The sequence below is a fragment of the Ochotona princeps genome, chromosome 6 (assembly GCF_030435755.1).
Source record: "Ochotona princeps isolate mOchPri1 chromosome 6, mOchPri1.hap1, whole genome shotgun sequence".
Lineage (NCBI taxonomy): Eukaryota > Metazoa > Chordata > Mammalia > Lagomorpha > Ochotonidae > Ochotona > Ochotona princeps.
The window spans coordinates 59,986,899-60,002,614 of record NC_080837.1 but is presented as its reverse complement, the minus strand read 5'-3'; the positions used below and the strand labels follow the sequence as shown (position 1 = coordinate 60,002,614).

At 41.3% G+C, this 15,716-nt stretch overlaps 1 protein-coding gene across 5 annotated transcripts in view; it reads right to left on the bottom strand.

Annotated features, from left to right (window-relative positions):
- The window catches only part of MIA2 (MIA SH3 domain ER export factor 2), a 75,754-nt gene that overhangs the window by 48,827 nt on the left and 11,211 nt on the right, over positions 1-15,716 (bottom strand). For 4 of the 5 annotated variants that reach the window (XM_058666369.1, XM_058666373.1, XM_036495437.2 and 1 more), the window contains exons 4-6: positions 10,695-11,913; positions 5,064-5,264; positions 4,868-4,968 (exon numbers count right to left, since the gene is read on the bottom strand). In XM_058666369.1, coding sequence (XP_058522352.1) covers positions 4,868-4,968; positions 5,064-5,264; positions 10,695-11,913 — 1,521 coding nt within the window. The remainder of the gene's footprint in view (positions 1-4,867; positions 4,969-5,063; positions 5,265-10,694; positions 11,914-15,716) is intronic. The other variant, XM_058666368.1, reaches the window with a different exon arrangement.

The window sequence follows — 15,716 nt, the reverse complement described above, 5'->3', positions numbered from 1 at the left end:
GCTTAAAAGGTTCATATTATAACAGCTCAACCTGTAACTCAGCTCCTGCTAAGCACCTCATAGCCTTGAGAAATAATTCAGATTCTCATACATCCTGCACACCTGTTCCCACCCCAACCTGTGATCCTGTTTTTGACACTTGTGTGGTAAAGGGGTGCTACAGGTGGAGATGTGACAGCCAACCCATACTCCAATTTCATGGCCCTCTCTCCCTATCAAATATTTAGAGATATATACATATGCATGCACCTATTTTATTAAATATCATATATATCACCACCCTCAAAGTCTACACCTAAAAAACACTGAATTCAGCGATTGACAAAAACTGTAGTGTTTTATTCTGCAGTCCGTTTATGCAGAGTACATGATTTCTACCACGGAAGAGATATTCAAAGATTGCTCACCAAAGCAGACATGGAATTCTACTGTCTTACACAGGACTTGCTCTCAAGGAAATGGAGGGTGACTGCTGTTCGTGTTTGGGGTAACTCCTAAAAGATATCACAAAACGTTGAAACATGCTAACCAGGAAACCTTGTCTTCAGCCTAGAAACTGATTTTCTTTACGAAGGGATCCACTGGAAAGCTGTTAAGTACCAGTTACTTCTACTTAACTAAACAGACAGTGTCGCAGGTGACAGGACCTAGCTTGGAAGAAAATCAAAATTGTCGAGTCAGGATTGTCATTCTCTGCACTAGTTATGTAAAAGCATTTCTCAGAACATGTTCAGTCAAGAGCTACCTGTTGAACAAGGTCTGAGTAATTTCTACTGCTTATTCCTTGCACAAAGGTGTTACAGAGGTGTTACAATCCAAAGTGGCTTATCAACTGTAAAATAAAGTAGATAAAAAGTGATGTTTATGTATGTTACTGTTTGAACAAAAAAAGTACATTCTTCATGTAAAATCTACCTGAAATAATCTGTAAATCGAAACAATCAGCTAGGGAAAAAAGTCTTTCCTTTCAGTCTAACCTCAAATTTTGTCTTTACTCCAACTATTCCATCTATAGTATGCTTAGTTGATATGCTCAGATTGTTAGAATATGGGAGCTGGCAGGAACTCTTGGAAACATTTAGTCTAAGGATGATGAACATGTAGCCCTACAGAGGCCAGCAGCTGAGAGACACGTAGACAATAAGGAGAGCTTGTCTGTTGAGGTAGCACTGCTGACCTTAAACTCCTGATTGCTTTTGAAGCAAGACTATGAAGTTTAAGAGTTCATGAAAATATGTTGCTAAAAGAAGAGTTCATTTTGATGCATTAAGATAAAGGCTAACTAATATGATGGTAACGATAGAATGTCCTACCTTGAGAATCATTATGTACCTTTTAACACGCATTTTCCAAGGTAATTTTGAAATACTTTGGTCTTTTAGTTTTTAAGAGCACCTCAAAATCCATATTTTTATTTGAACTCACATAAATGTTGACAGCTAATGCATAGTGGTATTAAAGAACACACAAATGCATTTCATCAGCCTCTGTGATTTAGTCACAGCCTCTGAAACAAAAGTTTTAATAATGAGATGACTCAGAGCCCGGTGTGGTAGCCTTAGCAGCTAATGTCCTCACCTTGTACACACCAGAATCCCATATGGGCACTGGTTCTAATCCCGGCACCCCGCTTCGCTTCCAGCTCCCTGCTTGTGGCCTGGGAAAGCAGTCAAGGATGAACCAAAGCTTTGGGTCCCTGCACCCACATCAGAGACCCAGAAGAGGTTCCTGGCTCCTGACTTCAGATTAGCTTAACTCCAGCCATTGTAGCTACTTCGGGAGTGAACTTGTGTATGGAAGATCTTCCTCTCTGTATCTCCTTTTCTCTGTATATCTGCCTTTCCAATAAAAAATATATATAAATCTTAGAAAAAAGGCAAATATCATGTATGATTAATACATTTTTTTCATTTTCTTAAGCTTACTGAAGCAATCTGTGGTTCAGAGAGTTAACAGAAATAATACTAGCAAAGCAGAACAATAAAACTAACTTTACAGTCTTGTGAAAGTTTTATTATGACTTTTTCTGCTTGTGATTTTCTTCTAATCTGGTAGAGATTTCTGACTAACACTTTTAATCAACATCCTTCAAACCAAGTAATATAGAGTAAATTAATAACTTTTCTGGGCTTTCTTTATTGTGTAATGTCAACCATGAAGAAAGAAAAAGGCATCTGAATGCAAAGATGTGCATGTTATTAAACCTACTTGTCGGGCCCGGTGGCGTGGCCTAGCGGCTAAAGTCCTCGCCTGGAACACCCCGGGATCCCATATGGGCGCCGGTTCTAATCCCGGCAGCTCCACTTCCCATCCAGCTCCCTGCTTGTGGCCTGGGAAAGCAGCTGAGGACGGCCCAAGACTTTGGGACCCTGCACCCGCGTGGGAGACCCGGAAGAGGTTCCTGGCTCCTGGCTTCAGATCGGCACAGCATCAACCCGTTGCAGCTCACTTGGGGAGTGAATCATCGGACGGAAGATCTTCCTCTCTGTCTCTCCTTCTCTCTGTATATCTGACTTTGTAATAAAAATAAATAAATCTTAAAAAAAAAAAAAAACCTACCTGTCACAAAGACCCTAACTTCCCAGAGTTGGTGGCACCAGTCTACCTGTACCTTCACTAGAAACCCTCTAACAACCAGAGGACAGAAGATCTTTCTCCTTCTCTGCTTCTCTTTGTATGTCTGCCTTTCTAACAAAAAAAATCCTGGACCTTGCTGGGTGACCTAGCAGCTAAAGTCCTCGCCTTGAATGTGGCTGGATCCCATATGGGTGCCGGTTCTAATCCCCACAGCCCTGCTTCCCACCCAGCTCCCTGCCTGTGGCCTGGGAAAGCAGTCAAGGACAGCCCAAAGCCCTGGGATCCTGTACCTGCGTGGGAGACCCGGATATAGCTCCAGGCTCCTGGCCAAACCAATCTGAGGATCAGTAGCAGTTGGATCCTTTAGAGAAGATTTACACAAATCCAAAGTCTGCCACCATTTGAAACTTTCGCTAAGCTTCACTCATTTCCTCTGAGTTTGTAAATTCTGGTTTAGATCCTTAACACTTCCCAAATAAAAGCTATCACTTCTTGAGGGGCGGGGGGAGCTCCTTGGCTTGGGAGCTTCATTCCTTATCTCACAAGTACACAGACACCTGGAGAGACTCCATAAATGAAACTTCACGTTACTACCCTGTTTACGTCCTCAAAAGTTCCCTGTCATCCACAAAATAAAGTTGAGCTTCCTGTTACAACATGCAAAAACTATTTTTTTTAAGATTTATTTATTTTTATTACAAAGTTAGATGTACAGAGAGGAGGAGAGACAAATCTTTCGTCCGATGATTCACTCCCCAAGTGGTTGCAACGGCTGCTGCTGCACCAATCCAATGCCAGGAGACAGGAACTTCCTTCCAGGTCTCCCACACCGGTGCAGGGTCCCAAGGCTTTGGGCCGTCCTCGACTGCTTTCCCAGGCCACAGGCAGGGAACTGGATGGGAAGTGGAGCTGCCGGGATTAGAACCATTGCCCATATGGGATCCCAGTGCGTTCAAGGCGAGAGCCTTAACCCCTACACTATTGCGCCGGGCCCATCAAAAGCTATTCTTAATTGATCCCTATGTATGCCAGTATCCTTAGGCTCATTCTATGTCAGTCAAACTGAATTGCTTGACAGTTCTCCAAAAACACCATGTTCTTTCCTACTTCTGTACTTTTTGCTCCTCAACGTATAATATCCATCCTTTCTCTATTCCTACCCTTCCTTCAACAGCAGTTCACTCATGATCTCCAAGACACTTGTCCAGTTTCTTTGCCCTCGTCTTCTCTTCCTTCACTTCCAACCAAGTAGACAGCTCCTCCTTTACATCCTTAGTGTCCTGGAGTGTTATACCACAAAAGTGCTGTATGATACCTATTGCTCTCCTTATCTATGTTCTCTGACTACAGTGATTTTTCTAGAAGGCAACCACTGTGAAATTTCATCTTATAATGTAAATGAGGGGCCAGCACTGTGGCATAGAAATTGAAGCCACCACTCACACTGCCAGCATCCCATAGGAATGGCAGTTCAAATCCCAGCTGCTCTGCTTCAGATCCGGCCTGCACCTGACAAAGTAGGCTTTTGACCCCTGCACCTATTTGGAAGACTTGGAAGAAGCTCCTAGCTCCTGGCTTTAGATCAGCCCACCTCTGAACATTGTGACTATTTACAACAGATGACAGATTTCTCAACTCTCTCATCCACCTCTCTGTAACTCTGCTTTTCAAATAAACAAATAAATCTTTGCAAAAACTACAACGTGAACAAGAAGACAAAGTGCATCTTCAATTATTTCCTTCTTAGCAATACCTTACAAAAGACTAACAATCATAAGAGGCTCCTATGTGCCAAATTCAATAGCTGGATCTCTTTGCAATATAGTATCTCATTTAATAATAAGACTTAAAATAAATTTAGAAAGTGAACACAATTTGGAATTTTAAAGATTGGTTTAAACTTTTAGATATTCATTTTCTACTTTCACATTATATTATTTTTGAGAACACAGTCATCATTCAGATAGTAGTCATTTCCTCAAGACAAAGTTTTCATTTATATTATTTCTGGATTAATGTAATTTTTCCTATAGTTTGAAAAATCAAATACAAGGAAAAATAAACCTTTGCCCAAAGTCAACAAACCTTCAAAAAGGTGCTTTAAAACACCCTAATAATATCCATGCAACAAAGTATTCATGTAAAGAGAAATCTTGATGGGTATGATTTCATGAAAAGAAAACTGTTAAGTAAGGTTTACATTGAGAAGAGCCATTCAGCATTCGAGAGCTACTATTATATTTAATCAAACAGATAAAATTATTGCAAAACATTTAAAAGGCCAACTCACCATTTCTGCAAGAACTAGAACTGATGGAAACACAGAATTCATGAAATCACATACAATTTGAAATAAATATTCCAGGATCTGAACCTCGGAAGCATCTTCTGCTAATTTATAAATAAAAAGATGTTAGCATTTTATATTAGGCAACTCTGAAATCTATTCTATATTTATACATAATAGAATATATAATCTTTCTTACCTTTTTGAGCAGAATATTTTTGAGCCAACAAAGAGCTTTCAGCTGCAAACCTCTGACTGTTCAGCAGGCTATTGTCCGCAGATCCATCTGTTTCCATGTCAGCAAACACTCCAGCTTCTTCTGACAGCGTTGATGTTTCATCATTACTGCTAGAAGATGAGGTTTTAATAGATGCTTCTTCAAGAACTCCATTAAGTAATTCTGTTTCAGAATTACAAAAAAAAATTAGAGGAAAGTTGGTTGTTTTTGTTTTGCTTAATATTTACTCTGTTATAGGTTCCCCATTTGTTTTTCCAGGCAGTCAATCTTGGCATCATGTGGTCATTGTGACATTTCATTAGAGAAAGAACTCCTTGAAACACAAATCACAGCCTGCTGATACAACAAATTACCACAAACTTTGAGGACTTAATACAAATTTGTTGTCTCAAAGTGCTAGAGACCTACAGACCCCAAACCAAATGCTGACAAGGCTGGTTGCTCCTGGATCCCTGAGGGGAGAATTTATTTTCTTGTCCATTCTGTTCTGGAGTTTCCTGCATTCCTTGATTTATGTCATCATCTTCTGTTAATAAAGCCAACAGTTAAGCATCTCCTAAGACCTCTCTCCTTTTTCCTCCTGCCCTCTTAAGGAAGTTTGTTGTTTTATTGGGTCCACAAGGATAATCTCAGTCTCAGGATCGTTAAGCACGGCCGCACTGGTCCTTTCTCTTCTTTTTAAAGACGCTTATTTTTATTTTAAAGGCAGAATTACAGGAGAGTCTTTCAGGTCTCCCACATGAGCGCAGTGGTCCAAGGACTTGGGTCAACCTCCACTAATTTTCTAGACCGTTAGCAGAAAACTGGATTGGAAATGGAGCTGCCAGGACTGGATCCAGCATGCATGTGTGATGTTGGCACCCCAGGCAGAGCCTTGGTGTGCCTGCAGTCCTGACCCCAGCAATGGTCCTGTCTAAGATATTCCCACGGTCTGACTTAAGACAAGGACTTAGACCTGGCACGGTGGCTCGACAGGATGATCCTTCACCTTCAAGTGACAGGATCCCATCCAAGCACCAGTTGATGTCCTGGTTGCTCTACTTTTCTTCCGGCTCTCTGCTTGTGGTCCGGGAAAGCAGCATAGGACGGCTCAAGTCCTCGGGACCCTGTGCCCATGGGGGAGGCTTGGAAGAGGCTCCTGGTTCTGGGCTCTTGGCTTTAAATCAGCTCAGCTCCAGCCATTGAAGCCACTTGGGGAGTGAAACCAGCGAATGGAAGATCTTTCTCTGTCTCTTCTTCTCTCTGCAGATCTGCCTTTCCAATAAAAATAAATGAATATTAAAAAAAGAAAAGACATGGACATCTACGGAAGGGCTTTATTCAGTCTGCGACTTAGCTCTTGCTACATTCCTTGGCCACAGAAGAATTACAAAAACTATAAACAACTGTATTTTCTACATTGCCTTTTCATCCAGAAACGTAGAGAACTTCAAAACATTCATGGAAAATTCATGGACAAATATTTTTGAGATTTATTTACTTGAACGGCAGAGTTAAAGTGAGGGAGAAGCAGAGAAAAAAAGAGAGATCCATGGTTCACTCCCCACACAGCCAGGGTTGGACCAGACCAAAGCCAAGAGGAGGGAACGTCAAACCGGTGCAGGGACCAAAATACTCAGGTCATCTTCTACTGTTTTCCCAGGTACATTAGAAGGAAACTGGATTGAAAATGAAGCAGCCAGGACTCAAACCTGTGCCCATGTGGGACCCAGTACTACAGGCAGCTGCTTTACGTACTATGCCACAGCACTGGCCCCAGATAATTGTGTTTTCCATGAACTTTTTGAAGTCTCTTTGTATTTGAAAAATAAATAAAACTTAATACTAACATAGCTGTCAACAAGTTTGTTATATTACATAAGTTTATGGCTGAGAATAAAATTAAAACTTCATTTCTGTTAATGTTACTATGCAAGAAGGCATAACAATAATGGTTAAATGCCACTGTAAAAATAAATATTCCTGTCTTTCCAGAGAAGCAAAGAGATGGGTTTGTCTCTTACATTACCTGTTAGAGAACCAAAGAGTAAAAATGGCCAAAATTATTCATAATATCTACAAGCTACATGACTTTGACAGGTAGTTCTACTTTTTTTTTTTTTCAAAGATTTTATTATTATTAGAAAGCCGGATATACAGAGAGGAGGAGAGAGACAGAGAGGAAGATCTTCCATCCGATGTTTCACTCCCCATGTGAGCCGCAACAGGCCAGTGCACGCCGATCCGATGCCGGGAACCAGGAACCTCTTCCGGGTCTCCCACACGGGTGCAGGGTCCCAAAGCTTTGGGCCGTCCTCGACTGCTTTCCCAGGCCACAAGCAGGGAGCTGGATGGGAAGTGGATCTGCCGGGACTAGAACCGGCGCCCATATGGGATCCCGGGGCGTTCAAGGCGAGGACTTTAGCCGCTAGGCCACACCGCCGGGCCCAGTTCTACTTTTTTTAAAATGTTATGTTTTTAAGCTATGCAAGTATTTCTTTTAAAAAATTTTATTTATTTTTATTGGAAAGTCAGATATACAGAGAGGAGGAGAGACAGAGAAGAAGAAGATCTTCACTCCCCAAGAGGCTACAATGGCCAGTGCTATGCCATTTTGAAGCCAGGATCCAGGAGCTCCTGGGTCTCTCATGAGAGTACGAGGTCCCAAGGCTTTGGGCTGTCCTCGACTGCTTACCCAGGCCACAGAAGCATGGAGATGGATGGGAAGTGGGAATGCCAGGATTAGAACCAGTGCCCGTATACGATCCCGGTGAGTGCAAGGTGGGAACTTTAGCCACTAGGCTATGGCACCAGGCCCAGTTAATTCTATTTTAATAAATACAGCAAAAGCTACTTGCATGAAGAAAGACAACAATAGAACCTAAAGCAAATGCTTTTTAATTCCCAAATCTAGTGTACTGGGCTATATGTATCTACAATAAATATGAAAGACAGTGTCAAATTTTAATTGGTTTATGCACAGGTACAAGAATCACTTCACTGCTAAAAAATCTGTGAACCATTTACGCAGAAAAGGGCCCATATTCTTAATATGAAAATATTAAAATATTAATCAAATGTCATGTAATTCCAACCTTTGTTTCACCCTCATCCTGAGTCCAGTGTAGTATTATCTATTATATCATGTATCATTCATTCAGGGAATGTATGAAAAGAATAACTAGGGAGAACAGCATGGCATACTAGGGTAAGCCTCTGCCTTCGGTGCCAGCATTCCATATCGATGCCTGTTTGAGTACCAGCTGCTCCACTTCTCATCCAGTTCTTCGCAAATGTGTCAGGAAAAGTGGTAGAAGATGGCTCAAGTCCTTGGATCCCTAGACCCACATGGGAGACCAGAACAATCTTAAACCTAACATAAATTGAATAATTTACCTGCTATTTAATGTTTTCAAGATTAAATTGATAATTTTCAATGCTTATTTTCAGAAGTTACAGAGGCACAGCTACATTTTACTGGAATAATGTGCTTCAGAACTCAGTTACTTATTTTTAAAATCTCTTATGTATTAAGAGGCAGACACACACATGCACAAAGAATGAAAGGGAGATCTCTGAGTTTATAATTGTGTTTTTTGTTTGAGTTTATAATTCTTAATGTAGCACTGCAATCATGTCATTCACCTAGTAGTGTTTAAAAGATGGAGGACCTATTTTGTTTAATACATTGCAATAATTTAATAAACTTCCTGTAGACAATAATATTTTAAAAGAGTAATCATGTCAGGAATGTACACAACAGGATTTCTGTAAATGCAGGACTCAAGTAGCAATCTATGTAAATGTCAAATGCCATTAGGGGAGGGAAGGTCTATCTAGTAATAATTTTCAAATTTATATGTCACAATATTTATTCCCAATATTATTCCCAATATTTATTTAGTAAATTTATGATAAATTTACTAAAATGATTTTCAGGATGCATTTGATGTCCATATTATGTTCTAAAGTATTTTGTACATTAATCGTTTGGATCTCCTGTGTTTCTGGGCCTGATACTGTTTTGTTCTGTTGTCGCTTCTCTTTCAGATGACTCTGATCTGCTCTTCTCAGACATATTCCTTTAGGAGTTAGGAGTTTAGATATTGCTTTAAGTATTAAACAAGAGAATTAGCCTTTGAGAATATAAGTCTTTTTTTAAAGATTTTTTTTTTAATTAGAAAGGTAGAACAGATTTATAGAGAGGAGGAGAGACAAAGATCTTCCGTCTGCTGGTTCACTCCTCAAGTATGTCACGACTGGAGCTCAGCTGATCCAAAGCCAGGAACCAGAAACTTCCACCGGGTCTCCCATGGGGGTACAAGGTACAAAGGCTTTGGGCCATTTTCCACTGCTTTCCCAGGCCACAAGCAGGAAGCTGGATGGGAAGTTGAGCAGCGGGGACACAAACTCGTGACTAGATGGAATCCTGGCACTTACAAGGTGAGGAGTTAGCCACTGAGCCGTGGCACGAGGCCCAACAATCTAAGTCTTTAATAAGTTTCAAGGTAAACCAGAAACTGACAAGGGGAAGTTCGGTTTGATTATAGAGTATTTTGAAAAACATGTGGGGTCAGAGTTGTGTAACAGGCTGAGTGCCCACCTTGAATGTCAGCACCCCATACAGGTGTTGACATTAATCCCCAGCTGCTAAATTTCTGACACAGCTCCCTGATGATCTGCCTGGGAAAACAGTAGAAAATGGCACAATTACTGGGGCCCTGAACCCACATGAAGATATCATAAGAAGCTTCTGGTTCCTACTTTGGGCATGGCCTACCTCTCGCCATTGCAGTCATTTGGGGAAGTGAGCTAACACATGGAAGATCTCTCTCTCTGACTCTGTGATTCTGTTTTTCAAATAAATAAATAAGTATTTAGGGAAAATAAATATCAATTGTTTGACTTCTTAATCTGAGCTGTACTTATAAAAATAAGTAAAAGAAAACAATAAAACGTATCAGGTCAAGCACCATAGCACAATAAATTCAGCCTCTGCCTATGGGGCCAGCGTACTGTACAGGTGCTGCCTGTTCAGCATCTGATCCAGCTCCCTGCTAATTTTCCTGAGAAAGCAATGAAAGATGACTCAAGTCCTTGAGCCCCTGCACCCATGTGGAGGACCCAAAAGATGCTCTTGTCTTCACACGGACACAGCTCCAGCCATTGTGGGACGTGAACCAGTGGATGGATGATCTTTCTCTCTCTCTGTAAAATTACTTTCCAATAAAAATAATGAAACTTTTGTTTTTTATTATCATTGGAAAGGCAGGTTTACAAAGAGAAGAAGAGACAGAAAGACCTTTCACCCCTTGGTTCATTCTCCAAGTGGCCACAACAGCCAGAGCTGAGCCAATCTGAAACCAGCAATCAGGAGCCTCCTCCAGGTCTCCCACGTGGGTGCAGGGTCCCAAGGCTTTGGGCCATCCTTGACTGCTTTCACAGGCTATAAACAGGGAGCTGAAAGGGAAGTGAAGCAGCCAGGATACAAACCAGCGCCCATATGGGATCCTGGCACATGCAAGGCAAGGACTTTAGCCATTAGGCTACCATGCCAGGCCCTAAAATCAATAAAACTTAAAAAATAAATATTATGGATATTTTCAGACAAACCTGGTTGACTGTTTTTGCTTTTCCTCATAACTTGCATTTTATCTGTAGGATAACTTTTGACTAAAAATTCTTCTATTTTGTCATTTTCGACCACATTATCTTGATCTAGCATCTGTTGTGGAAATTGTAATTCTGTTTCCTTTGGAATCCTCTGGAGGCTCCAGGGGCTTTCAAAATGAGTTAAGAACTTCTTAAAGTACGGCAAAGTATCCGAATCATCTGTTTCCTCTAAGATTCTTTTGTTTACTTGATCTTCTGTTTTTATATTTTCTGTCATTCTTATATCTTGTTCCTTGTCGGGGTCAAAGTCACTTGCTAGAGGCTGTTCATATTCATTTCCAGCAGCAACTTCTTCATTTTGTGCGTTGTCTGATATAATTTTCTCTTCACTGGCATATGCAAAGCCTAGCATTGCAAAACCAAAATCAAACCAACTTGGCTTGGGATGTGAGCTATCATTAATGACCGGGTCTTCCTTTACTGGTGGTATTTCTGTACATGGTACTGTGGGTTCTTCAACCGATGATGTGGAACTGGGAACATCAGGCAGTGACGCATTGCTGTCCTCAGTCAATACTTCAAGCTCTGTACCCTTATCTGCAAAGCCCAAGTAACTTGCAAATCCACCACCAAACCATCCAGTATCCAGAGGTTGCGCCATGTGCTCTGACTGTGATCCTGGTTCAGACTGCTCCTTTGGCACTGCATCAAATTCAGGTTCTGGCCCATGTGCTCCTTGGAGATCATCATTATTTAATTCTCTCTTGTCTTCATCTTCCATTGTCGTTTTACTCCCTAGCAATGAGCTGTCTTTTATGGGTGCAACAGTTGAGGCAAAAGCCATGTCTTCAGCTTGTTCTTTTCCCACTCCAAACCATCCATTTGATTCAGGCCCAGCTGAGAGTACAGGGACATAATCCGCTTCTGGAATACGGTCCTGTCCTGTGCTTTTTCCCTCTGCTTCTTCTACCCATTCTTTGGATCCACTCATGGTTCCAGGATCTTCCGGGTCCTCTGATACTGGTAATTGGTTTTCAAACAAAGTGCTTTCAGAAGCTGCAAAAAAGCCAGGTTCTAAGTGGAAGTCTTTTTCATATTCATAAAATATTTGTTCTTCATCTTCTTCGTTTGTATGTATATTCTCAGCATTATCGTTTAACTCATCATCTTCACTTTCAAATGTGTAGCTTACTCCAAGAAGACAAAGAAAGTCGGATTCCTACAAGAAAAAAAATGTTGATTGAAATACACATACTCCTTATTTCCTCGGTAATCATCTGAAATTACAGAGTGTGGTTCCTAAGAAAATACAGCAGCTCAACAAAAGATCACAAACTAAAACCCACATCTCCTATTCTCAAAGACACATCACAATCTGACTTCTGGGGATAAAACTGCCTTTAGATTTTACAGTTTGCAATTAAATAGTTAATAAAATTTGAGAACAGAGAACTACTCTACAAATAAACTCTGACAAAAAGCCATGCACATTCCCCAAAATCTCCCTTCTTGCAAGAATATACGGAGTTGAAATAATAGTTAGGGATTTGAATGCATTTTTGTTTGTATTGAAAAGAAACTAACAGAGAAAAGAATATATTCAAAAGAAATATGAGAAAAGGCAATTGTGAGATGTACAGGTAAAGGTGAAATATAATGCTTTAATCTTGATGCCAAGCAGTGACAAAGTGGCTTTGATGGCACTGAAAGCTCCTCCCGTAGCTATGTCCTGAGACTTGAAGAGGTTATGGATATAAAACTATTTTTGCAGGGGGCGACACATTGGTTCAACTGGCAAATCCTCCTCCTCCAAGCTCAGGCACCCCGTGTGGCTGCCAGTTCATGTCCTAGCTGCTCCAGCACACATCCAACTCCCTGCTTGAAGCCTGGGAAAGCAGCAAAAGATGCTTTCCTCTTGCATGGGAGACCCAAAAGAAGCTCCTAGCTCCTGGCTCCTGGCTCCTGGCATTGGATTGGCTCAGCTCCAGCCTTTGCAGGCATTTGGGGAGTGAACCATTGGACAGAAGATCTATGTCTCACCGCTCCTTGTAAAATCTTCCATTCCAATGAAATTAAATCTTAAAAAAAAAAAAAAAAACTCTAGGGCCCGGCGCAATAGCATAGTGGTTAAAGTCCGCGCCTTACATGCCGGGATCCCATATGGGTGCTGGTTCTAATCCCGGCAGCCCGCTTCCCATCCAGCTTCCTGCTTGTGGCCTGGGAAAGCAGTTGAGGATGGCCAAGAGCCTTGGGACCCTGAACCCACGTGGGAGACCTGGAGGAAAGTTCCTGGCTCCTGGCTTTGGATAGGCGCAGTACCGGCCGTTGCGGCTCACTTGGGGAGTGAACCATCACATGGAAGATCTTCCTCTCTGTCTCTCCTTCTCTCTGTGTATCTACCTTTCCAATAAAAATAAATAAATCTTTAAAAAAAAACACTAATTTTTCTTAACACATAAACTAAGTGAATACTATATTTTCTTTTTTTTTTTTTAATCTCAATCCTAGGTTACCTAGAGTATAAGCATGAGTTTGCTTTCACTGGTTTTTTTGTTTTGTTTTGTTTTGTTTTCCTTGGGTTTTTTTTTTTTAAGATTTATTTATTTTTATTGCAAAGTCAGATACACAGAGAGGAGGAGAGACAGAGAGGAAGATCTTCCGTCCGATGATTCTCTCCCCAAGTGACCTCAACAGCCAATGCTGCGCCGATCCAAAGCCAGGATCCAGGAGTTTTTCCAGGTCTCCCACATAGGTGCAAGGTCCCAAGGCTTTGGGCTGTTCTTGACTGCTTTCCCAGGCCACAAACAGGGAGTTGGATGGTAAGTGGAACTGCTGGAATCAGAACCAGCATCCGTATGGGATCCCAGCACGTTCAAGGCGAGGGCTTTAGCTGCTAGGCCACTGCGCTAGACACATGAATACTATATTTTCAAAACACTACAGTCAAGGCTTTGTAGTATTTCAATGAAAAAATTATTTAAAACCTTTTTTAATCTATCGGTTTGTATAAGAGATAGGGCTGGAGACAGAACTGTTCCAGCAGTTACAACTAACAGTGAATGCATAGCTGATGAGGGTGACAGACTGAGCCAGACCCAGTACTGGCAAGCACACACAAGGGTCAGGTCTAGGACCACTTCAGACAAGGTCTCTTTGTGGATCCCCCAACTGAAACACTCAACTCAGAACCCCAACCACAGGGAGAATGGCAGGATCAGTTGTCTGATCATAGAATGCATGTCAGAACCGGGCCTTCTCGGTGGAAAAGATGGAGCAGTGGACAACATACACAGATGTACATGGAGATATGGCAGTCCATTGGGGGCTTCAGAGAATACAGCAGAGGAAGAAGGGGAAAACAAATCAGACAATTACACCAGCCAAGCATTGACAGCAAACATCTGGACGAATGGAGACTAAGTGGACTATGTCAGCCGATGTAACCTGAAAGGATTTCCTCAACATTGGATCTACGAGGTCAACAGCATTTCAGCACTATCGAATCCACTTATGCAGAACCCTTGGCGCATGCTCCACATCTGGGACCCTGGGATGATATCAGGTGGTCCCCATCCCAAGGTGCTGAGGCAGTTGGGAGGTTGGGTGTGGCTTCTCATCCTTATCTACTCCCTTTCTCCCAGATATAGAGGGACAAAAAAAATTTGTAAACAATGCTCACACCCACTTTTCCCAACCCTCTATCTTTCCCACTCTGATCAACTATGTAAACGTCACTAAAAATCTTAAAAATAATTTTAAGATTTATTTATTTATTTTAATTGAAAAGCCGGATATACAGACAGAAAGAGATTCAGAGAGAAAAGATCTTCCATCCGCTAGTTCACTGCCAAGGTGGTTACAACGGCCAAGCTAAAAAGATCTGAAGCCAGGAGCTTCTTCCAGGTGTCCCACATGGATGCAGCGTCCCAAGGCATTGGGCCATCCTCGACTGCTATCCCAGGCCACAAGCATGGAGTTGGATGGCAAGCAGGACAGCTGGAGTACGAACTAGAACCCATATGGGATCCGAGCAGACGCAAGCTGGGGATTTAGTCACTGGGCTATTGCATTGGGCCCTGAAATATTTTTATAAAGCCAGTTTTCAAATCTGCGTTTAAATATGTATTCACTTTTGAAATATGCTTAATGGTTATCATTTTCCCTTTAAGAATATAATTTATTTGATGAGAAAAACTTACTCTGCATAATAACAAGCAGTGAAAATGGAGATTGTTTTTACCTATTTGATGTGCCCATCGGAATATACAAAATAAGTTGATTTTTATTATTAACTCAGAAAGAAATCTCAAAATGCACATTTGAATAGCAGCATCACTGTTTGAATTATCTTGAGGGAAGACTAAGCATGAGAATTTAAATAAAAACAGAATTTATCTTTTAAGATATTCTATTTTATAGTCATACTGTAAATAAAGCTTTAGGTCCCCAGGTTTTCAGGATATAGTTTTTAACTACTATCACTTACCTATTTTCATCATTAAATTTCAAATCATGTGCCAAGATATTCGTGTTCAAATTCAGGCCATTCTAAAATACAAAGGATGAGCTTCATGGAAAGATGGCAATAGTTCTGATGCTAAAAATGACAGTTGTTCTTGTGCTTACATAACCTGCTTAGCACGGAGTTAGAATTGAAGCCCTTGGCCGAGAGGTTTTTCTAAGAACAGAGCTATCATTATTCACTCTTAATATCTCCAGCCTGGGATGTGAGATTCTTTTTTTTTTTTTTTCTTTTTTTTTTTCTTTTTTTTTTTTAAAGATTTTATTCATTTTATTACAGCCAGATATACAGAGAGGAGGAGAGACAGAGAGGAAGATCTTCCGTCCGATGGTTCTCTCCCCAAGTGAGCCGCAACGGGCCGATGCGCGCCGATCCGATGCCGGGAACCAGGAACCTCTTCCAGGTCTCCCACGCGGGTGCAGTGTCCCAAAGCATTGGGCCGTCCTCGACTGCTTTCCCAGGCCACAAGCAGGGAGCTGGATGGGAAGTGGAGCTGCCGG